Raw genomic sequence first — 22,103 nt, 5'->3', positions numbered from 1 at the left:
GTATTCTTCCCTTCTCTCTCTTATTCCCCTTTCAAGCCTAAGAATGATTTCTCAACTGGGTATGCTCATTGAAGATAGAGTAAACCCTGTTACCTCATTTATCGAATCACCTTGCTGGTCACTGGTGCCAATGACTATTTATGACTTCCTCTTGAGAAGACCTCCAGCTTCCAATAGTCATCTCTAGCCTATTAACAAAGCAAGTGAAGGAGAGGATACAAAAAATTTATTGAGAAATAAGAACTTTTTAAACATGCAAGATTATTGTGTGACTAAGATCCATAGTGATCCCTGCACATACCTTAAATTCTGATTTCACATATTCGAACCAATTTTATGGCATCTAGCAACATATAATACTTTACAATTAATAATTCAATAGATAATTTTAATTTTAATCTTGAAAAAAATTACAACAAATTCAAAGAAACTAGACATACCACATCAACCAATTTCTCAAATGAAGCTTGATAACTTAAAAAGATTGTCTCGAAGATCTTCAGATTTGAAAACTCTAAAACATTTTTTAAGTTCTCCAAAAATACCTTAAACTTTTTAGAATCAAATATGTCCATTTAAGCTTCATTTGATATGACTTTCTTACTGATTTTTTAAACAGGTTTTCAATACAAATTCTTTTGAACTGAAAATATTTGTATTAAAAATCTGCTTTATAAAGCAGCAAGAAAATTGTTAAAAAAACCTTAATATATTATATATGATATATGAAAAATAATATAAATAAATTTCTAAAGTCTAGATAATGATTGGAGCAACTAAAATTGGCATGAAAATGCTTTCTTTTTTCAAAGTGCCAATTTTCTTTTCAAGCGGTCCAAAATAGTCTTTTATTTGGCGCCAGATGATAGTGAGAGGAAATTATACAAAAATTTTCACGAGCTCTGCGCCGAAGCGGTGATCACAGATCGGCAAAGCGGCGAGCTCCATCCGTTTCCTCCTATCTCTTTCCTTTTATCTTAATTTCTCGGGCTATGGGAGACGAGATCCCTTCGTGCCCTAGCCCTATCTATCTTCTACCACCGGCACCACCGCCGACGCCATCTCCAACCCCGGATCCCCTCGAAAGCACCACCAGGAATGGCGGATTCACGCCCAACCGGCGTCCTCCCTTACGGTTCACGACAGAGTTTGATAGCGAAGGCCCTCTGTTCTTGCACAAGGTCTCTTGCAAGTTCTTCGACAGTCTGGCCAAGCTTAAATTTTCCTTTCAGAACAACACCAAAGGCGAGATCTTTTGCCCGCAGCTGGGATTTATAACCAAGAATCTCTCAGTTCTCTACGACTTTGAATCTCGAAACGCTCTTCTGAGGGGGTCTCTGGATTTGGGCCAAAACTTGCAATTACGGACCACCTATGATGTGCAGGTTGGGCACTAGTCACTTAATTTCCACCATTTTATTCGAAATGAGTATTCTTTGGTCATTCTTGTTCCTGCTTTATCGTTTCTTAATTTTCTATCATAGTCAGCTTGAGCTTGTTTATTCCTCCTCATTTTTTTTTACCGTTTATGAAAGAGTAAGACGGTGAAGTGTACCTTTGCATGTAAGTTGTGGAGAAGATATGCATATGCAATATGGAAACCTTGATCTGTTGAAAAATATGAGTAATTTGTGAGGTTGGGGTGTAGAGGGAGGGGTGAGGGATAGAGAGAATTGTCAATTTTTGGGTGATGGAAATCAATCTGATAGAGTAAGATCAATATCTGAATATTTTAGCATCTTTGTATTGCACTCATGCTTGTTTAAGGCTTCGTTTGGGACGCCTTTCTTACTGCTTCTTAAAATAGCTTTCTAGTAAAAAAAATAATTTTTTATTAAAAAGATGCTTTAAGAAGTAGTAAGAAAGCCGTCCCAAACCAAGGCTAAATAAACTTAAAAAAGCTTGGGCAACAAATCTCAAAATACATAATCCAAAACGCCCATAAGGGGAAGTGCCATGAAACCTCAATTACACACGCGAGCAATCAAAATAAACTAAAAAGTGTGGATAGAAAATTTTTATGTTGAAAACTCAAGAAAGGCAAAATCATGAAACTTTGTCTAGTTGAACATTTTCCATTTGTATGATAGGGTTACAAGGCACTGAGCTTCCTCATAACTAGAGAAAATATCAATACAAGGATCTTAGCAATTGATAAGATTCCACTATACAATACTTTGGAATCGTCGGTCAAAGTTTTGCTTAACAACATTAGTTCATTATGGTGGTTCCGGACCTTCCGGTTGAATTGACCAAGGATTTTAACTATCAACAGGGATGGTTGGTTAGAACCTTGTTCAAAAATCATATCCATCATGTAAGAGATCGAACTGAATCCAGCCAAGGATCAGTTGACCCCTTTGGAAATGCAACACCTACAAATCTGCACTTAGTTTTCTGAATCAGGCTTGTTTGGGACTGATCTAACTTTTTCTAGATCAAGGCCATGAGCTTTCCTAGGGCAGGGGAATCCAATAAGGGACCATCAAAATTGTAATGAGAGGTTTGGACAAGTTGAAAAATAACTTTTATTGATAAGCAATTTTATTTGCGTACTGAATAAGCAATAAAAAGAAATCTTTAAAAAGAGAAATCCTTTGAATAGTAAAAGGAAATCCTATGAAATTAAAAAAAAAAAAAAAGACTATTGAAAGCACTTGCGGAGGTTCTTCGTATTCCAAGTTTGCTGGAGAACTTTATTATCAAAATTCTTAAGCTTATAAGTCCTAAACTTGATAAAGATGGCTATGACATAAGTTCCTTTCCATAGATGAGAAAGTTTGTTACAGAGTGGATTTTTATCGTAGCTTCAACACTTAAGAGACCAGGTCTTCCATAATTATAGGTTGCAACTTGATACTACTGTTGTAGTTTCAAGCAATCCTTTGATGGCTAGAGTTAATATGAGTAGGGTCGCTTCATGAGTCCTGGGGAGAAGATCCAAAAATCTAATGCAAATTGTCATCATTATGTGCATCATCAAAATTTTGGACTTCGGTTTTGGATACACTGATGTTAGTTTGAAACTTTGAATGATTGCTTCTGTGCTGTAGAACACATTGAAAGGTGTCTGACAAATTGGAGTTGCAATGTAGCAGGGTAAAGCTTCAAGGACATGAGGAAGCTCATTGATCCATTAACCTGCCCCAACTCTCATCCTAGCGCATCTTGAGGCCTTCAAGATTGCATGGTTCATCATTTTAGCATGCCCATTTGTTTGTGGTTGGTTCATGAATGTGTGAAGCAATTTGATTTGCAACTCATAACAAAACTTGGTGAAGCTCTTCCTTACGAACTACATGTCATGATTGGTGATAATGGTGGCCTTTGTTAAATTATTTGGTTTTGGCCTTTGTTATTTTTTACAGTGGTTCTACTATGACCCCATTTGGTGAGTTAGTCAACTGTGAGGATTGTGAACATGCTTTTTCCAAAGGCAATGAGGAAAGACCCATGATGCCAATCCCTCTCTGAGTATATGTCCAAGGACATTATCAAGTTGAGAGATACATTGGTAGGACATGGGCAAATCGGAGTGCAACTTATAGCTTTAGTGTTTTTTGTACAAACTAATGCATCTTGCTTTATGATGGGCCAATAGAATCCTTGGCTCAGAATTTCAAGGTGAAGCTCTACTATCTACTATTAATATGCTTAATGTAAATCCTAGAATGGAGTTCAACTTAGATGGTGGAAGGCACTTGAGGTAAGGATTGATTAAGGCCCTCTTGAAAAGCTTGCAATTGATGAAAATGAAACTTGTTGTCTACCAACAAAGGAGAAAAATGAAGATTGGTTGTCTGACAATATGATGTAGAACGGCGGCAAAAATCTAAAACAATGGACTTCAGAAATCTGAAATTAGCTTCAGGTTTTTTTATTCAAAACCTGAGAGAAAATTCAAGTTTCAGAGATTAGGAGAAAAGGTGTTCATCGGACAGCAGTTGGGAGGCTGCAGGAATCTGTGGACAGCACACAGGATACAGCAGGAATTGCTGGGCAGCAATTTGCTTTAGTAAAAACAGCAACTGGGAAGCTTCAGGTTGCTGTTGAAATCACTGGACAGCGCTGCCGAACTTCTGGCCAGCAGGTATTGCTTCTGACGAACTATGGACAGCAGGTAGACGGTCTTCCTGGACAGTTTTCCTGGCTGATTTTGGCAATTCTGGATGGGGGACAGCAATAAGGGATCTTCCCACCAGTCGGGCAGCAAGTGGCAATGCAAAATAGGAAAAAAGAAACTCGTGACAGCCTTTGAGAACTGTCTAAACAGCAGTAGAAATAAGTTCAGGTGCTAGGATTTGATGTGGACGGCAGATAGAGAGAAATTGAGAGGGTGGGCCAATGACATGAGGGGAAAAAGAGAGGGATTAGGTGAGGGTTTAATGGCTCGCCTAATTAACAGCTCTCAATTAGGATTGATTGGATTAAATCACTCTGAATTTGAATTTGAATTTGAATTAAATAAAATTCAGGGAGTGATTAAGGAGTCATTAATGGCAAAGAATAATGGGGAGGAGTGAGGGGTTTGATTTCAAATAAGTGGGCCCCAATTACTTAAGTGAATTAATTCTTAAATCTGAAATTAAATTTCAGATTTAAAGCTGTGATTAATTTCTTAATTAAAGGGAGGAAATTGAGGGGGCACTTAACTCCTCATTCAAATTTGAATTTTGAATTGGAGAGTTAAAACCTTCCAATTGTGGATCAAACCCAATTAGGAAAAATTTCAAATTTGAAATCCAAAATTTGTCATGGGTTTATAATTTCAATTGAGCACTTTTCAAAAATAGATGCGCTAAATTAGGAAAGAAATTTGAATTTCAAATTTTGAACAATTTGAATTTCAAATTAATTCCTAATATCATGCACTCCTAATTAGGAAAACCAAGGAGAGAGGGGAAAGGATGAAGCCGGCGGCTAACGAGCCATGGCCGGCGGTTTGTGGTGGATCTTCAGGTGAGGTGGCCGGCGGCTTTTGGTGGAAATGGGGACGACGATGGTGGACGGAGGTAGAGGATGACGCAAAAAGAATAAACCAAGGAAAAACAAAGATAGAAACGAAAGATAGAAAATAAAAACCGCGAGCCTCAGACTCTTCCGAAGACTGACGGATGATCCGTTGCCCTTCTCCAAGGGACTTCAAATCACGAGCCCGGACCCATCCTGCAGCTGGTGACAACTCCGATTCCTTCCCATAGGAATCTCACTAACGCTCTCTCACAAGAAGAACACAAGTGTGGAAAACACAAAATTTTCATATTCATTAACCATCCATTACAATAGCTTAAGGCCCTTATTTATAGGCCATAACATGGGAAAATAGAAAATTACAAAAATGCCCCTTGGGCCACAACACTCAAATAAATTAACCTAGGGGTAAAATAGAAAATAACATAAAATAGAAACTAAAATGCAGAAAATAATTCATAAATGACAACTTAAATTAGAGCCGTCGATTTACGACGCCTCCTGTGATAGATGCGCCAGATCTTCATGCCGATGTCCGCATCACAATACCTCATCACAAAGGAAGGAGATGGGAACACCATCCAAGAGGGTAGATAACCAAGTGTATGTATAATATTTGCGAAAGCTCAATCTTAGATATTAGTGGAGGAGAAACCATGTAAAATTTGAGTTTCCTAATTACAAACTGATATTCATTGGTCTGTTGGAATCCAATGTGATGAGAACCTTTGACTATCTTTAAGAAATATAAGTACTTATATCCTAATTTAGCAAGGAAGGCAGAGAGAATAGCTATATGTCCATTCAAACATTGCATCCTTTTGATGTTGCATCTAGGGCCATATATTTTATTTCTATGATTTTCACATGTTTAATCTTGATTCCTCAGTGAGTGACCATGAACCTGAGAAATTTATTATATATCACTGTGAAAGCGTGCTTGTTGATATTCATTCTCATATGATAATTGCAAAAGAGTTGAAAACATTATTCCAAGTTACGAAATGTTGAGGCAAGACAAATATATCATCGACATAGACTTTTATGGATCATTTAATAAGGTCCTCAAAGACCATGTTTATTAGATGTTGATATGTTACACCAATATTTTTGATCCTAAAGGTAACAAATTTGTAGCAATATAATCCTTTGTTGGTGCAGAAGGTTGTGACCTCCTCATAAGCTGGATTCATTCAAAGTTGATTATATTTGGATTTGACATTGATGAAGCTAATCATATGGTTCCCAATGGCCGCGTCAACAAGTTGGTTGATCTAAGATTGACAGAAATTTTATTTTGGATAAAACATTAGTAAGAGTTATGAATTTCACACACATTATTTGTCATTGGGATTCTTAACCGTGATAAAGTAGCATGCCCAGTAGGGTAATAAACTTTTTTTTTTTGATAAAATTGGCTTTCAAAGGCTTTTTGACCTGCTTGATGGCCTAAAGTAGCTCAAGGCAACACTACATTTATTTTGTGCTATTGAATTGAAGGTAGGGCCTCCATTGAGAGAGTGTGATATTATGTCTTGATTGACTTTGTGCATATCAACAGAATTCTGGACAAAGATGCCTTAATGAGCTTTGGGAAAGTTGACCTAAGTTTGTTGTTCTTAAAAGGTGATGAACTATCTAATTTGAAAAGTTTGTGTTGAATCCTCTTGAAGTGTGAGAACTTGTTGAGGAATTTAATGAAGGGTGATGATACAATAACGGTGCCTTGGGCCATTATAGAGTGTTTTTTGAAGGCATAAAGAGGCCCAACAGTAGTTGGAGTTTATCCTGGTGATTCTATGTTGAGAAGGTGAAATATAATAGGGCTCCAACATATCGATTACAATCCTCTTTATTTTAAAGCATGCTTCACCTATATCATTACATTCATTGCTAGTGGATCTTAATGTGGATATTATATTCCTTTAGGGGCTGTTTATTTTGTTGAAAGAGGAATGCGAAGTAAAAGTAAAATAAATATAGTGTATTGAAAATATTTTTAGGTTGTTTAGTTGAGTACATTTTAATTGCAAGAGGTTACTTTTTTTGTTTAGTTTTAAGTAAAATTAATTCAATGTAAAACCTGATGGTAGCAGCGGCAAGGGGAGCGACCGGCCGACCGATGATGGTGGAGGATGGTAATGGCCAATATTGGCGATGGGTGTTGCTTGTCGGTGGCGGTGAATGGGTAGCGGCCCATGGAGTGCAATTATGGGCGAATTCCAAATACATTAATATTTTACGCTGCTTTTGCTTTTTACGAAACATCAAAATTCTCAAAAGTCGTGTATTTTGTTTGCTTTACACTAAGATTACTTGCAACTAAATACCCCCTTAAGTTTAGATTTAGAGGAGGGTCCATTGATGATTTCTCAATTTTGCCCACCACAATTAAGGTCACCACAATTAATTACCTTATTGTTGCTGCTATTGGGGTTGCCCATCAAGCTAATTTGCTTGGCGCTGGCATTATGGACTTGAAGGAAGCAACCAAGATCTTATTGCCAAATGAGCCTCTTAATCTCCTCTTATTTATTACAAGCATTAGTAGTATGCTCGTTGCTTTGATGGAAGTCACAATATTGATTTTATGGCTACCATCATTCGATTTCAGTGGGTAGGGCAACTTAATGTTCTCATCATTTAGAATGGACATTAGGACATTGAAATGAGTGGTGTTGAGCTAAGTATGTTCCCATTCCTACTGTAGCTTCTACTGTTGTTGCCAATACCATTATGACGATTAGGAACATGCGAAGGGATATATTGATTTTTAGCTATTTTGTTTTCTTGTATTGGGAGTGTTGGCTTGGTCCTTATTACCTTTTTTAGTACTCCATGAGTGGCTCTTTCTTATTATGAGGAATTGTGGAGAGATGCTAGGAGTCCTTGATCCATTTTTATATGGATTTGTTATATGCTTTGAGATGTCCAACTCTTTTCGGGTGATTTGCATAGTAATGAGCATACATTGGGGTAATCAAAGGCCACTAGTGTGCTTCTTTTGGTGACATGAACCTGGTGGACCAATTGCTTGATCCCCTAGACCATCGTTGGAGACTTGCGATGAGGTCTCTGCCACCAACACACCTATTATCATGGCTGCACGTGTGAGAGAAGGCTGATGTGAGCTGGTTCAGCATTGAACTGATTGGTTTGGCTGATTCAAAGACTTTCAAGGTCCTATTCATGTGATTTCAGCATGGATGGACTAAAACATGATGAGCCAGATCGCGAGGTGGGTTTCCGTTTCACGTTCTTGCTGATTTAGGCTTCGTTTGAGACAACTTTTTCACAGCTTTTTAAAGTAGCTTTTTAATCCTAAAAATTTGCTTTAGGAAGAAAGCCGTCCCAAACGAAGCCTTAGTTTTCTATCCATTTGGTAAAGATGCAAAGAGAAAGTTGCCTTAAAGGAGACATTTTGTTAGCTTGAAAGAGTACGAGGTTTTTATTCTGGTTGCTTTAATTTTGTTACAGGAAATTATATTTATATGTGTATGTATTCTACTTTAACTTGAAAAAGTGGCGTGCTTATGACCTTTCCATTTTTTTTCTTGTGCTTTATTTTCTTTTTCGTGAGTATTTCAAAATCCTGACACTTTCATGTAATGTCATGACATATGCTTTGCTTATGCTTCATATTAAACCCTCCTTTATCAAAGGGCTGAGATTTTATGCTAAGGAAATAAGCTTTATATTTAGTTCTACGGAAAAAAAAAATGAAAATTTGCGTGTTTGAACTTTGAAGGTTTAAAGGAAAAATTTGATTTCCGCCAATAAGGTCAATGTTCCAGAAAAATGATTTCAGTAGCTATTCCAGCTTATAGCGAACTTCATCTTTGAGCTCATCTATTGTTCTTCCGCTCTTCTATTTTTGTCCTTGGTTCTAGCAGAATAAAGTAGACCTTTTGCTTGTGAATTTTGGTACTTTGTCTAATCTCATAGACCTTTTGGCTCTTCTTTTTTCCATGCTGAAACCCTCTGGTTCCATGTCGGATTTTGCGAAACAATTCCTGTCAAAGGCTTTGAATTCTGAATCCTTGTTAGTTATGAATAATTCTGAAATTGCTAATACTAACTAAACTTCTCAAGGTTGCTAAACTGCACAGCCACCAATTGCTTAAGTATTTAATGGCATATACAGTTGATTTGCGGCAAGGCTGCTTCTTCTGATGATTACTTTTATTGTTTAACATTGTTTTTTAAAATATTACTGAAGGAAGCTAACTTGAAATGCTGACTTTTCCTCTGCCTCCTGGTTGATTTGGTCTAGTTACTATATAACAAGTTCACTGTGCGCTTGCTCGTGCATGTTATTCATTTAATATAGACTTATTGGTTTGTTAACATAATTCAATCTCCCTCTCATTGATAGTGATAAAGTTCCTACCTCCACCATACAATAATTTTATGGTGGGTGGTAAAACCTGCCTTATGTAAGGTTCATACCTGCTTATCAACTTTTTGGTCAATCATTGGATTTTATGTTTCGTGTCATTAATTGTGTTCTACATTTTCAATTGTTCATGGAAGTCAGCAGGCTAAATTAAGAAATTCTTTGGAATTCTTCCTCTAAGACAGCTCTTGTTTCAGAGCGATCAGATTTGGATTCCAGAATATATCGGTATAAGGTGGTCAACAAAATATTCGTCTGTATCATTCAATTGCAAAAATAAGAAGTCTATTCTTACTAGCTTGTACTTCGGTAGTGTCTTCCAATTCAACTATCAGTATCACAAGGTGCGCTTACATTTTCTTTGTGCTTTCCTTTTGCTAATGTTGCAGACAGCGTATGCTATCAAACAAGGATTATGTTTAATGTGATACATAATTTTCTCATATGGTCATCATTATGGCTAGGGGTATCAATATTTGACCTGACCCAAAATCCGATCCGAAAAATTTTTGGTTTGGGTCGGCCCGTTTGTTAGACGGGATGGGTTCGGGTTAGAACTGTTTTGAAAATCGGATCGAGTTTGGGTTGACCTAGAAGCTGAAATCAGTCCGAAGTTGACCCGGGTCCAGATTTGGATAGCTTTTGCAGCTCCTCACGCGCTTAGTTCGCTTACACGATCGTTGTTTCACACAAATCACACCAACCGGCTCACACGACGTGTTGCTCGCCCTAGCTCGCTCGCAACCTTTGGTTCACGCGCCCGCTCGCCAGTCGTTGCTCGCTGCTCACACGCCCGTGCTAGCGCTGCGAAGTTTTGAAGGAATTCTGATTTTGTCTGCGATTTGTGTGCGGGGACGGGTTGGGTTGGATTTCTTTTGCGGTTCACAATTTGTGCATGCGAATTCTATTAAAGCAGGCAGAGGCGTTGAGAGCCACACGAGTTAGAAAGCAGAGTGGGTTGGCGGGTCTTGTCGGGTTGACCCGAACCTGAATCAGTCGGGTTTGGGTCTGGGTTTGTAACCCATTTCTTTATTCGGGTCAGGTTTGGGTTGATCAGGTGATGACGAGTCATTTTCGGGTTGGACCTAAACCCAACCCGAAAACTCATTTTGACACCCCTAATTATGGCTAGGCTATTTCATTTAGTTCTCCCTGAAGTTATGAAGGGGTGGTTATGGAAATCATTAAGAGTTTGAGGGGAATGATGTTGGACTGCCTGGTTGCTGCTGATGTAATGAACTGAGTTAGATGGCTAACGAAGATCTTGGATTTGGAACTCAAAGAAGATGGATGGAATGACGTGGATCACACAAGGAGTCACCCTTGATTTATTTGTGTCAATAAGGGCGGATCTTTGGAGGTAATCCTTAAATTAAGGGAAGGGGTATCACAATTTCTTACACTAAAAATTAATTTGAAAATTATATTATATATTAATGGTTTGACCACCAGTTTTTGCGGGTTGATCTCATTCATCTATAAATTCAAATTTTGATCAAATTGAACTAGTTGCACTAGTGGTGTAAGTGAGTTAAGTTGACTCAGAGCCGGCTCGAGCTCGACTCGATAAATGGCTTGTGAGTCAAGCTCTATGAGCTAAAGATCTAAGCTTGAGCTAGCCTCAACTCGACTAATTAGCTCACGAGTTGACTTGTTTAAAAAAATATTAATATAAAATACACTTAAAATATATTAGAATTTAGGAGTTTAACTATAAAGCTATTAAAATATATCATTTTTTATCAAGTAATTCTTTATTATTTACCTTCTAATTTTTTAAAATAATTTTATTGTAATAATTGCTTGAAATATAATCATTTAGGGTATCTCTTTCTTTATACATGAGCCGCCTCGATCTCGTAGAATTAAGTTTGAGCTCAAACTTAATTAATTAATGAAGTGCAAGCTCATGCTAGGGGTGGCTTGAGTTTGGGTTGATACATCTGTACCCCTAGGTTCAACCACCTGATTTAGTCCGATTTTTACAACCATGAATTAGCGCCTAAGGCTTGTTTATTTTGACTTAAACATTGAAGTGTTTGGAGTTAAGTTCTGAACATGAGCTTTATTGATGTGAGTTTTAGTGGTGTTTGTTTTGAATGAACTTACTTTTATTGAATTTAGGGGTCATTAGGGGTTACTTATTATTATTTTTTAATTTTATTTTGTTTATGCTTTAATATGAAATATAAGCATATTTGTTATCTTACATGTGATTTTTTGTATGTATTGAATATCACATAAGTCAATATGTTTATTGGTTTTGATGAGCGTGGTGGCACTGTGGCATGGGATTGGTTGGGTGCGGTGCTAGGTTGAATGATATCATGTGTAAGGCTAGCTGGTATGGTGCGTCTCGTCGGATGGTTGGAAGTTCTTGTTTTGAAAATAATTTGAACACCTAAAAGTTATTATGGGTGTTTTTAAAAATCATTTGATTTATTTTGAAAACAATTTGTGAATGTTACAAAGTGGAAAGTTCAAAATAAGTTTAGCAGAAGAGTAAGGCTTTGTTTGGGATGGCTTTCTGAAGCAGATTTTTAGTAAAAATTTAAATTTTGTAATAAAAAGTTGTTTAAGAAGCAATAAGAAAGCTGTCTGAAATGAAGATTAAATCTTATAGTGGCCAATAATAGATGGCAGCAATGAGAACAATGAGATCATGAGAATTAAAAAAATAATCTATCAGAAACATGCCAGGAAAACAATAGAAGGGAGTTTATTTGGTTTGGTGAGATCCAACTATGATCCTATAAAGATACAAATGTCCACTAGTTTAGAGGGAAAAATAAGATATAAATATTTTCTTATGAATATTTTTCTTACTTTTATCTCTCTAGTATGTTGACCTCGATTTTGGCTCGAATTTTCTCGAGCACTTTCGATCGATTTAATCGAACCCGACTCGAGCCGGATTAGACTCGATTAGTTTGATTTCGTCGCGTCGTACCTGATTTAATTTAAATTGATTATTATTTTGAACCCAATTTCATACGATTAATTTCGTTGCGCCGGCTCGAGCCCGAATTGGTTCGAATCGAGCCAAATTCAAACTCGAGTCTAACCCAATCTTAGCCGAATTTGACCTAGTTCAGCTCAGTTTAATTCCACCAAAATGTCATTTGACTTCCTATACGTTTTGAATTTATCTTATAAATCAGGAAATTGCGTTGACGATTACGATCGAGCAAGATCTGCGATTCGGCCGAAATCCCGCCTCTCAGGGATTTTCTGCGATTCGAGCAGACATTGAGCAGCGAGCAAAACCATTTTAGAGAATTTTCGAAGGCTGGAGCGCGACGACGAAACTGGCGGGCTTCTTCTTTCGTCAACAGATTTGATTTTACTCGGAACGAAGGCTCTGAGCTTGGCACTCACGCTCTCGCTCTCCCTGTCTTTCTCTCGATCTTCTCCTATTCGGAAAGCCCAGACGAACGAGCTCCCTCTCATTGATTCAATTTCTCCCCCTCACATACGACGCTCTCTCCCTCTCACTCTTCTCCTGCTCCCGTCGCCCGTAGCTGCTGCACGATCCCGTCGCCCCTAGCAGCCGGACGGACCCCTTCTCCGGTCGGTATTCAAGTAGGAGCTGAAACTCCCCTGCTAGTTCTTCCGTCCCTAACCCAAAGCCAGGTCCGACGACCCGATCGCGCGCCTCCATACCCATACTCGACGCCTCTCCCGCTCCGACTTCGTGCGCCTGGACTGACTCCGATCTCCCTCCTCCGAACTGAGCTTCATCCCTTTGTAAGGTTAGTTTCTTCATCTCCTTCCCCTTCTTCTTCTTCTTCTTCTTCTTCTTCTTCTTTGTCTTCTCCTCCTTGTTTCCCCTTGATTTGCTTCCTCCTCCTTACCTTCGTTGGCTTCTCATTTGAATTTAAGATATTGTGGTTGATTTAGTTGGTGAATGATCATTTTAATGCAAAACTTATGTAAGATTCATGGTGTATATGTCATTACACCCTTGTTTCTCTTGATTTCTGGTAAACACATTCACCCCATGTGATTGATTTTATGATGATTTGCATTGTTAATTTTAGTGGCATGTGTTGATTTATGTACTTCTCCCATGTGATAGTTGGCAATGAGAATTTATGTTTTTGATTCATGCCACTTGATTTAGAGTTTTAGGTGTAAACTAGAAAATGTATGAATGGTCATTTTTGATCTTCTATCAAGGTGTGCACATAAGGTGTTTGTGCTAATGCTTGACATGATGCTTTAGGCTCTTTTGAGTAGGGAAAAGATGACAAACGAAAAAAATCTTGACCCATTTCATTATGAGATGAGTTTATGTATGGTTGGAGAGTTTGTTTTCTTCTATTATTTCTTTTATTTAGGCATCATTCATACAAAATCTTAATGTTTGGGTGATTATTCCCTTCTCGATTTTATTATGACATTGTTGGCTCTCACTCTATGAATATGGAACAAATGGAATGAGATGTGCATAATACTTATGTACTTATGCTTCTATGTGTTCTAATAGAAATGTAGGCTCTACAAAATTATCGTAGAAGTTTACTTGTGATGATAGTTTCTCAATTGTTATAAATGTGTTTTGTGACTTTGATTAAGTTTGAAAGAGTTGAATGTGAGAATAGGTTCCAATTTCATACATACATTTGATATTATGAGTCTGTCGATTTGTTTTAAACTTACTAAATATGTCCACATCATGAACTTCTTTCTTTCAAGATTAGAGAATTTCATGCATATTGATATCTCATTTCATCTATGATTAACACATATATTTGGGCAAGTGTATGAGTAGAACCGATTTTAAATGAGCATCCTTCTTAGAATGATTTTCTTTTATAAAGATCGTCATCAAAGTAGTAATGTGTCTCGCAAGTTTTGGTCAAAAAGCGTGTGGCAAGCAAGTATAGTTTTATTCCTTTTTCCATTTTCGCATAAGTTTTGAGTAAAGAGAAGTATTCCTAAGCTAAAAGAATGAGGAGCTTGCTTACCTATGTGCATCACTAATGGTAGCTTGTGGTAATCACGTCATAAATGCTTTACTTCATGTACGACCATAACAGTCCAAGTTGTATATTCTTGAAATAAAATGTCACGGATCAATTTGATGTGCTGGAACCTTTATGCTTATATTCACGATTTGTTTTTCAATAAATTATCTCAAGTATCCCTAGAAAAAGTGATGTTTTTCTAGTGATTTGTATATAGAAGCAAGGGTGGCCTAGCATATTCAATGCCCTTTAATGTCCACTTCTTTGAAGTCAAGTGTACCCTAAAGCAACATTCAATGCCCTTTAATGTCCCCACAATCCAAATAAGGCACTTGAATAAGAGTCAACTTAAACAATCTGACTACCCTCTAAACAAAGCCCAAGACAACTAAGGGAAACAAACTCCTAAAACTAAACTTAAAATAAGACTATTTTTGTTTTATATTTATCCAAAATTATATTTTAGCTAATCATTAAAGAGAGCTAACCCAAATAAGCAAGGATCACTTTACTCAAACAAGACACAAAAGCCCTCTAATATAAAGCTACTACTAAAGCTTCAAAATCCCAAAACTTATCTCTTAGAAACCAATGTGAATTAATAGAAAGATAATTCATACACTAACCACTAGCTTGTTCTAAGAAAAACTACTAAGGGATTTTACTACACTAAGCAAGTCACAAAACTAGAAGTCTCAAAATATTCTATGAAAATTTCTAAACAAAAATATTACACAAGACGTTACCAAAAATCATCTATCAAAATCCCTCTTTTGACACAAAACTCTATCAAAACAACTAATAATCAAGTGCCTATTCTTTCATTTGGAGTGGGGTTAGACTTGTGGAAGTTTTCTTAATGAATAGGCACTATAAAGCCCCCCATCAAGAAACATTCACAAGACGAAAACAAATTACAAAATAAAAAGAAATCAAATTCTCATCATAAAACAATTTGAAAAACCCTTCATAAAACTTCTCGATACGGAAGCAACTCACAAAACCTTCACAAAGCTTTTCAATACATGTAAAGACTCGCAAAGAAACATGGGAGTAAATTATAAGAGATCTAATTTCATAATATAAAGCAAATCATAACACTCTTTCAACATGAATCAATTCACAAAGCCCTCTTTCTCTCAATGCATGAGCGAAATAAATGCTTTCCTACAAGTTTCAATCTTCATACTATATGCCATTAAATATTCAAGAAACTCTTAAATCCTAATTTATAAACTTGCTCATGCATCCAAACATGTATCATCTTACCAAAAGCTCAAAGTCAATTTCATATTGTTGGAAAGTAAAAGGAGAGAAAGATAGTTTAATGCCAATTGGTTCCTCCAATGTTCAAGAAACATTCTGATATTAATTACTAACATAATTTTCAAGTAAAGTTCAAAGGGATAAAGGAGGATCTAGATTTAGAACAAGCATAAAGGTATCTCAAAATCTATTAACTCTTTATATTGTAACTAAGCATGCTTCCAACAATGTAATTCGCATAACTAAGAAATTTATGATTGCTTTCCAACAGATGCTCACTTTAACACGGCTTGGAATACAAAAATCAACAAGAAACTTACACATAACTTACTCTTAAAGCAATTCGAAAGCTCAAAACAATGAAAAACTGCATGTATCTCATTCCCACAACAATCCGGAAGTTCAAAACAGTGAAAAACGGCACTTGTTCGTTTACAAAAATAGTTTTGGACTCAAATCAAATCACAAAGACTGCACTTATCCTCATACGATGTTATTGCACAAGAAATTAAGAGCTTAAACACTTCAAAGATAAACATAAACCTCAACTCAATAGGTTGACTACAAATATATAGAAGCTCTAGGTTGTCATTAAATTATCATGCCATCATTATGAGAAATAAAACTCCAACACCTACCATTAACCAAGCCTTCCACAACTGATAAAAAAAAAGAACTCAACAGAAGAAGCTTCAACAAGCCTACCACACAAAGTAGACATGTTTTTAACATCAATTACATAACTATGAAATCCATGGTTGCCTTCTAACAAATTTATTTTATTTTATGCTATACGCCCTCAAAGCTTCAAAGAAAGCTTGCAAACAGGTAATCTATAATAGTTCATATGCTAGGCCACCCCATGCTTCTATAAACAAATCACTAGAAAACATCACTTTTTCTAGGGATACTTGAGATAATTTATTGAAAAACAAATCGTGGATATAAGCATAAAGGTTACAGCACATCAAATTGATCCGTGACATTTTATTTCAAGAATATACAACTTGGACTGTTATGGTCGTACATGAAGTAAAGCATTTATGACGTGATTACCACAAGCTACCATTGGTGATGCACATAGGTAAGCAAGCTCCTCATTCTTTTAGCTTAGGAATACTTCTCTGTACTCAAAACTTATGCGAAAATGAAAAAGGATTAAAACTATGATTGCTTGCCACACACTTTTTGACCAAAACTTGCGAGACACATTACTACTTTGATGACGATCTTTATAAAAGAAAATCATTCTAAGAATGATGCTCATTTAAAATCGGTTCTACTCATACACTTGCCCAAATATATGTGTTAATCATAGATGAAATGAGAGATTTATATACATGAAATTCTCTAATCTTGAAAGAAAGAAGTTCATGATGTGGACATATTTAGTAAGTTTAAAACAAATCGACAGACTCATAATATCAAATGTATGTATGAAATTGGAACCTATTCTCACATTCAACTCTTTCAAACTTAATCAAAGTCATAAAACACATTTATAACAATTGAGAAACTATCATCACAAGTAAACTTCTACAATAATTTTGGAGAGCCTACATTTCTATTAGAACATATAGAAGCATAAGTACATAAGTATTATGCACATCTCATTTCATTTGTTCCATATTCATAGAGTGAGAGCCAACAATGTCATAATAAAATCGAGAAGGGAATAATCACCCAAGCATTAAGATTTTGTATGAATGATGCCCAAATAAAAGAAATAATAGAAAAAAACAAACTCTCCAACCATACATAAACTCATCTCATAATGAAATGGGTGAAGATTTCTTTCGTTTGCCATCTTTTTCCTACTCAAAAGAGAAGAAGAAGAAGAAGAAGAAGAAGAAGGGGAAGGAGATGAAGAAACTTACCTTACAAAGGGATGAAACTCAGTTCGGAGGAGGGAGATCGGAGTCAGTCCAGGCGCACGACGTCGGAGCGGGAGAGGCGTCGAGTATGGGTATGGAGGCGCGCGATCGGGTCGTCGGACTTGGCTTTGGGTTCGGGACGGAAGAACTAGAAGGGGAGTTTCAGCTCCGGCTTGAATACCGACCGGAGAAGGGGTCCGTCCGGCTATTAGGGGAGAAGGGATCGTGCAGCAGCTAGGGGGGACGGGAGCAGGAGAAGAGTGAGAGGGAGAGAGCGTCGTATGTGAGGGGGAGAAATCGAATCAGTGAGAGGGAGCTCGTTCGTCAGGGCTTTCCGAACAGGAGAAGACCGAGAGAAAAAGAGGGAGAGCGAGAGCGTGAGTGCCAAGCTCGGAGCCTTCGTTCCGAGTAAAATCAAATCTGTTGCCGAAAGAAGAAGCCCGCCAGTTTCGTCGTCGCTGCTCAATGTCTGCTCGAATCGCAGAAAATCCCTGAGAGGCGGGATTTCGGCCGAATCTCAGATCTTGCTCGATCATAACCGTTGACGCAATTTTCTGATTTAGAAGATAAATTCAAAACGTATAGGAAGTCAAATGGCATTTTGGTGGAATTAAACTGAGCTGAACCAGGTCAAATTCGGCTAAGATTGGGTTAGACTTGAGTTTGAATTTGGCTCGATTCGAACCAATTCGGGCTCTAGCCGGCGCAACGAAATTAATCGTTTGAAATTGGGTTCAAAATAATAATCAATTTAAATCAAATCAGGTACGACGGGACGAAATTAAACTAATCGAGTCTAATTGAACACATTCGAGTCTGATCCGGCTCGAGTCGGGTTCGATTAAATCGATCGAAAGTGCTCGAGCAAATTCGAGCCAAAATCGAGGTCAACAAACGGACCCCCAACATATGCGGAGAACAATAAGTGAACCGTATATGTTGGTGTTGACCTTCCTAACTCTAGGAAGATACAACCTTAAGATCAACCAATGAAATTTACTAAGAATATGCAACCAATCTACAATCAGCTAACGAGAATCAAGTCAATGAAGAAGGAGAGTCAAAGAAATCAAATCAACTGTCTGCCCAACCTAAGTGGGAGGATAGGGGAAAGAGATCTCACGCTCACATGAGAAAAATCGAAATGAAATCTCAAAGAACCAAGTAGAATTTAACGATCACATATGACAAATATCTAAGATGATACAAAGAGAAGGGAATTCAACGATGACTTGCAAATCATATCAAATGAGAAAAACAACAATCATAGGAAAATAATAATGATCAAAAACAAGGAAATCATCTATCTGTCTGACCACATCACAATAGCAGAATAGAAAAAAGAAAGGGGGTCCCACATTCAACTGACCAGATCGCAACAGCAAATGGGGACAACTCCAGATTTGCTTGACCATATTCGAAACATCAAAACAAGGAGTAAAGAAAGGGAAGGGAGTTTTACATTCGCCTGACCAGATCGCAACAGTGAATGAGAACAGCTCAATATCCACCTGATCATATTCGCAACAGCGAATAAGGAGTTTCCCAAAAGGTCTAATGCCTGCCTGACCAGATCGCAACAGCAGGACAAAAGATAAAATCCAACCTTCACCTGACCAGATCGCAACAGTGAATGATGACGACTCAATGTTTGTCTGACCTTATTCGAAACGCGAAACAAAGAATCAGAAGACCCCCAAACAGGAAATAAAACAGGGGGAATGAAGAGGTGGTGAAGTATGCCTCCCAGGGACTCTGTCGGGCACCCAACCAGAAAGGGGAGTCAACATTCGCATTACCATATCGCAACAGCGAATGAAAATGGCTCAAAATCCACCTGACCGTATTCACAACAGCGAATAATGAGCCATTCCCCAAAAGTTTAATGTCCACCTGACCAAAATCGCAATGGTGGGACAAAAGAAAGTAGTCCAACATTCACCTGACCAGATCGCAACAGTGAACGAGGACAACCCAATGTTCGCCTGACCAGATCGCAACAACGAGACAAAGGGGAATAGAGAAAGGGAGTTCAGCATTCGCCTGACCATATTCGCAACGGCGAATGAGAACAACTCAATATCCACCTGACCATATTCACAACAGCGAATAAAGAGCTTCCCAAGAGGTCTAATGTCTGCCTGACTAGACCATAACAGCAGGACAAAAGACAAAATCCAACATTCACCTGACCAGATCGCAACAGTGAATGAGAATGACTCAATGTTTGCCTGACCTTATTCGAAACGACGAAACAAAGAGTGAAAGTCAACTCTACAACCACCCAACGCACATGTGCGTGGTACTGTGAGGGGAAGAGAAGTAAGTAATCCATTATCTAAGAAATCCTAAACTTATATTTTAGTTATCACATGGTAGAGGACAAATCGTCGTGGCCATGATTAATCAAAACATAAGTAGAATTTCTTTAGGTAAAACTGAAATCATACAACATGAGGTAATCGATCGATATACATCTCTCTAAAAAGAGGAACATATATACAACCGTGTAGAAAGAATAATCTCAAAGTAAATGAATAACAATCGAAGTGATGAGGGGACACACTTGCCACTAAAAATAACAACCATCATATAAAAAATCGATGATCTTTAAAGGGATCACAGTGGTAACACCCATGCTAACTTGATGGGATCCTGTGAGAAGTACAAGCAACACTTATGCATTTAAAGAGACCGCTTTTACAGCTAAAAGCAATGTCTTAATGAGAAATTATGTTGTTATAGGAAGAAATGGATTGACTTTCCATTAGAAGATCAAAAATCCACTAAGAAATGATGTTAACATCTAAAACAAGATGTACTACATCACAAGGGAGAACAACATCCCATCATAAGTGAATAACCATAATAGAAGAAATGAACACGTAGTCATCTCCTGAGCAATCATCAGAATGCTCTAAGGAGAGAAGAGAAGAGAATTTGGAGGGACTTTGGGCTTTTGAAGTGTAGAACTGGGTTCCACATGTGACAAGGGCAACTGATTCTACCCAACTAGGAGCATCCATCTTTTTTATCTTTTTTTTTACATTATATTCACAGATATAGATCAAGTATACTAGAACATAAAGAGGAAAAAATTATTGGCTTTGATATCCCAGGCCATACTCGACATATAAATAAAAATGGGGAGAGAAAGGTTATGCACAGGATCTGTGAAGGAACTAAACCTTGGCTTTGGTAACCCATGCCACATTCAACTCATATGAATGAACTGGGGAGCACGAATGTCACAATAAAATTCATAGAGAAATTCACATAGTGACAATGGATCAACATCATCATATTTGACTAATATAGATCAAGGATGGACTCAGTATCACATTTCATAGAGATTCGAATTAATAGTTTTGGTATCCCAGACCACACTTGAAGGTAACAAGTGAAACTGGGAAAAATTGTAATATCAAAAATCTGCTCCAGGATCGTCCAGGACGATCTGGATCGTCCTGGGACGATCAGTGGAAATTTTGCTCCAGAATTTGCCCAGTTTTGCTCCAGGTGATTTTCTGTATATATCGTCTAGGCCGATTTGGACATCGTCCGGGCCGATTGGCACTGTAGAAAATATCGGCCTGAGAATAGTTCTGGGAACCGTCCAGGACGATCCAAGATGGTCTGATCGTCCTGGGACGATCTGGCGATCGGCCGGGCCGATCTGTGTATTATAAAGCTGATTTCAGTCGTTTTGAAGAGAGAGAAAAATCAAAATTAAAAATTAAAATATCTGAGGAGAGAGAAAGTCGAGGAATCTTTTGGAAAAGTTGATTTTCGGATGACGCGGAGCCGTTTTCGTCCGAAGAGACTGTTCAGAATATTGCTGTACGCAAGGTAAGGCACATTCCGCCTTTCTCAATTTTCAGAACCGTCGAGTTTAGCGGTATTTTCTGTCCGGATTTCGTTTCCGTTACTGTTTTTTCGTCCGTATCTTTTGATTGGTTCAGTTTTTACCGCGTAACTTTCTGTATATTGTTGACGTGCCGAGTGTGCACATTTTGGTTATTTTTCGAAGATTTTTGTCCGGGTATTTTTGATTCGGCGGAGTTTTTCGTAGACTACATTTTTCTGTGAAATTGTAAATTCTCTGTGCAGTAGAATAAAGGTTCTGGAATGTGATTATCTATATTCTGTGCGAATTTGGTGAATTTTCTTTGCAGGAAATTTTGTGTAAATTCTGTCTACTGCCGTTGTGCTGCCCGATTTTTGTCTGATTTCGGATTTGCCCGGATTTCTTCTGAATTGAAATGCTATCTGTATGTGCTATAAAAAGGGAGCTATAAGGGGCCTGAATCCTATGAGATTCAGTTAGTGTCTGGGAAATCTGAAATGAGCTCAAATCTGAAATCTGATATCTGTTCTGTTCCGGATCCGATGAATTCTGTTCTGGTGCTATAAGCACATTTGTTCTGGTGCCGTGAGCACAAAGGGAGGCATAAGGGGCCTGGATCCTATGAGATTCAGTCAGTGTCGGACGAACAGGGTGAACAGGAAGTGGCCTAGGCACTGGCTGCCTAACCACCGGGCGCACTGGCTGCGCACGAACAGCAACTGGACGAACGGGTGCCCGGGCTGGCTGCCGAGCAACTGGTCGTCCAAAAGGTCTCATAG

At 37.8% G+C, this 22,103-nt stretch overlaps 1 protein-coding gene across 2 annotated transcripts in view; it reads left to right on the top strand.

Moving 5' to 3' along the window:
- Positions 1-773: 773 nt before the first annotated feature.
- LOC110097866 (outer envelope pore protein 37, chloroplastic) overlaps positions 774-22,103 on the top strand; it is a 32,069-nt gene continuing 10,739 nt past the window's right edge. Inside the window, exons 1-2 of one of the 2 annotated variants that reach the window (XM_020824490.2) lie at positions 774-1,385; positions 9,565-9,711. In XM_020824490.2, the coding sequence (XP_020680149.1) occupies positions 993-1,385; positions 9,565-9,711 (540 nt within the window). In that variant the 5' untranslated portion in view covers positions 774-992. The remainder of the gene's footprint in view (positions 1,386-9,564; positions 9,712-22,103) is intronic. The other variant, XM_020824491.2, reaches the window with a different exon arrangement.

Source organism: Dendrobium catenatum, unplaced genomic scaffold (assembly GCF_001605985.2).
Source record: "Dendrobium catenatum unplaced genomic scaffold, ASM160598v2 fragScaff_scaffold_574, whole genome shotgun sequence".
Classification (NCBI taxonomy): domain Eukaryota; kingdom Viridiplantae; phylum Streptophyta; class Magnoliopsida; order Asparagales; family Orchidaceae; genus Dendrobium; species Dendrobium catenatum.
This window is presented reverse-complemented; position numbering and strand designations above follow the sequence as displayed.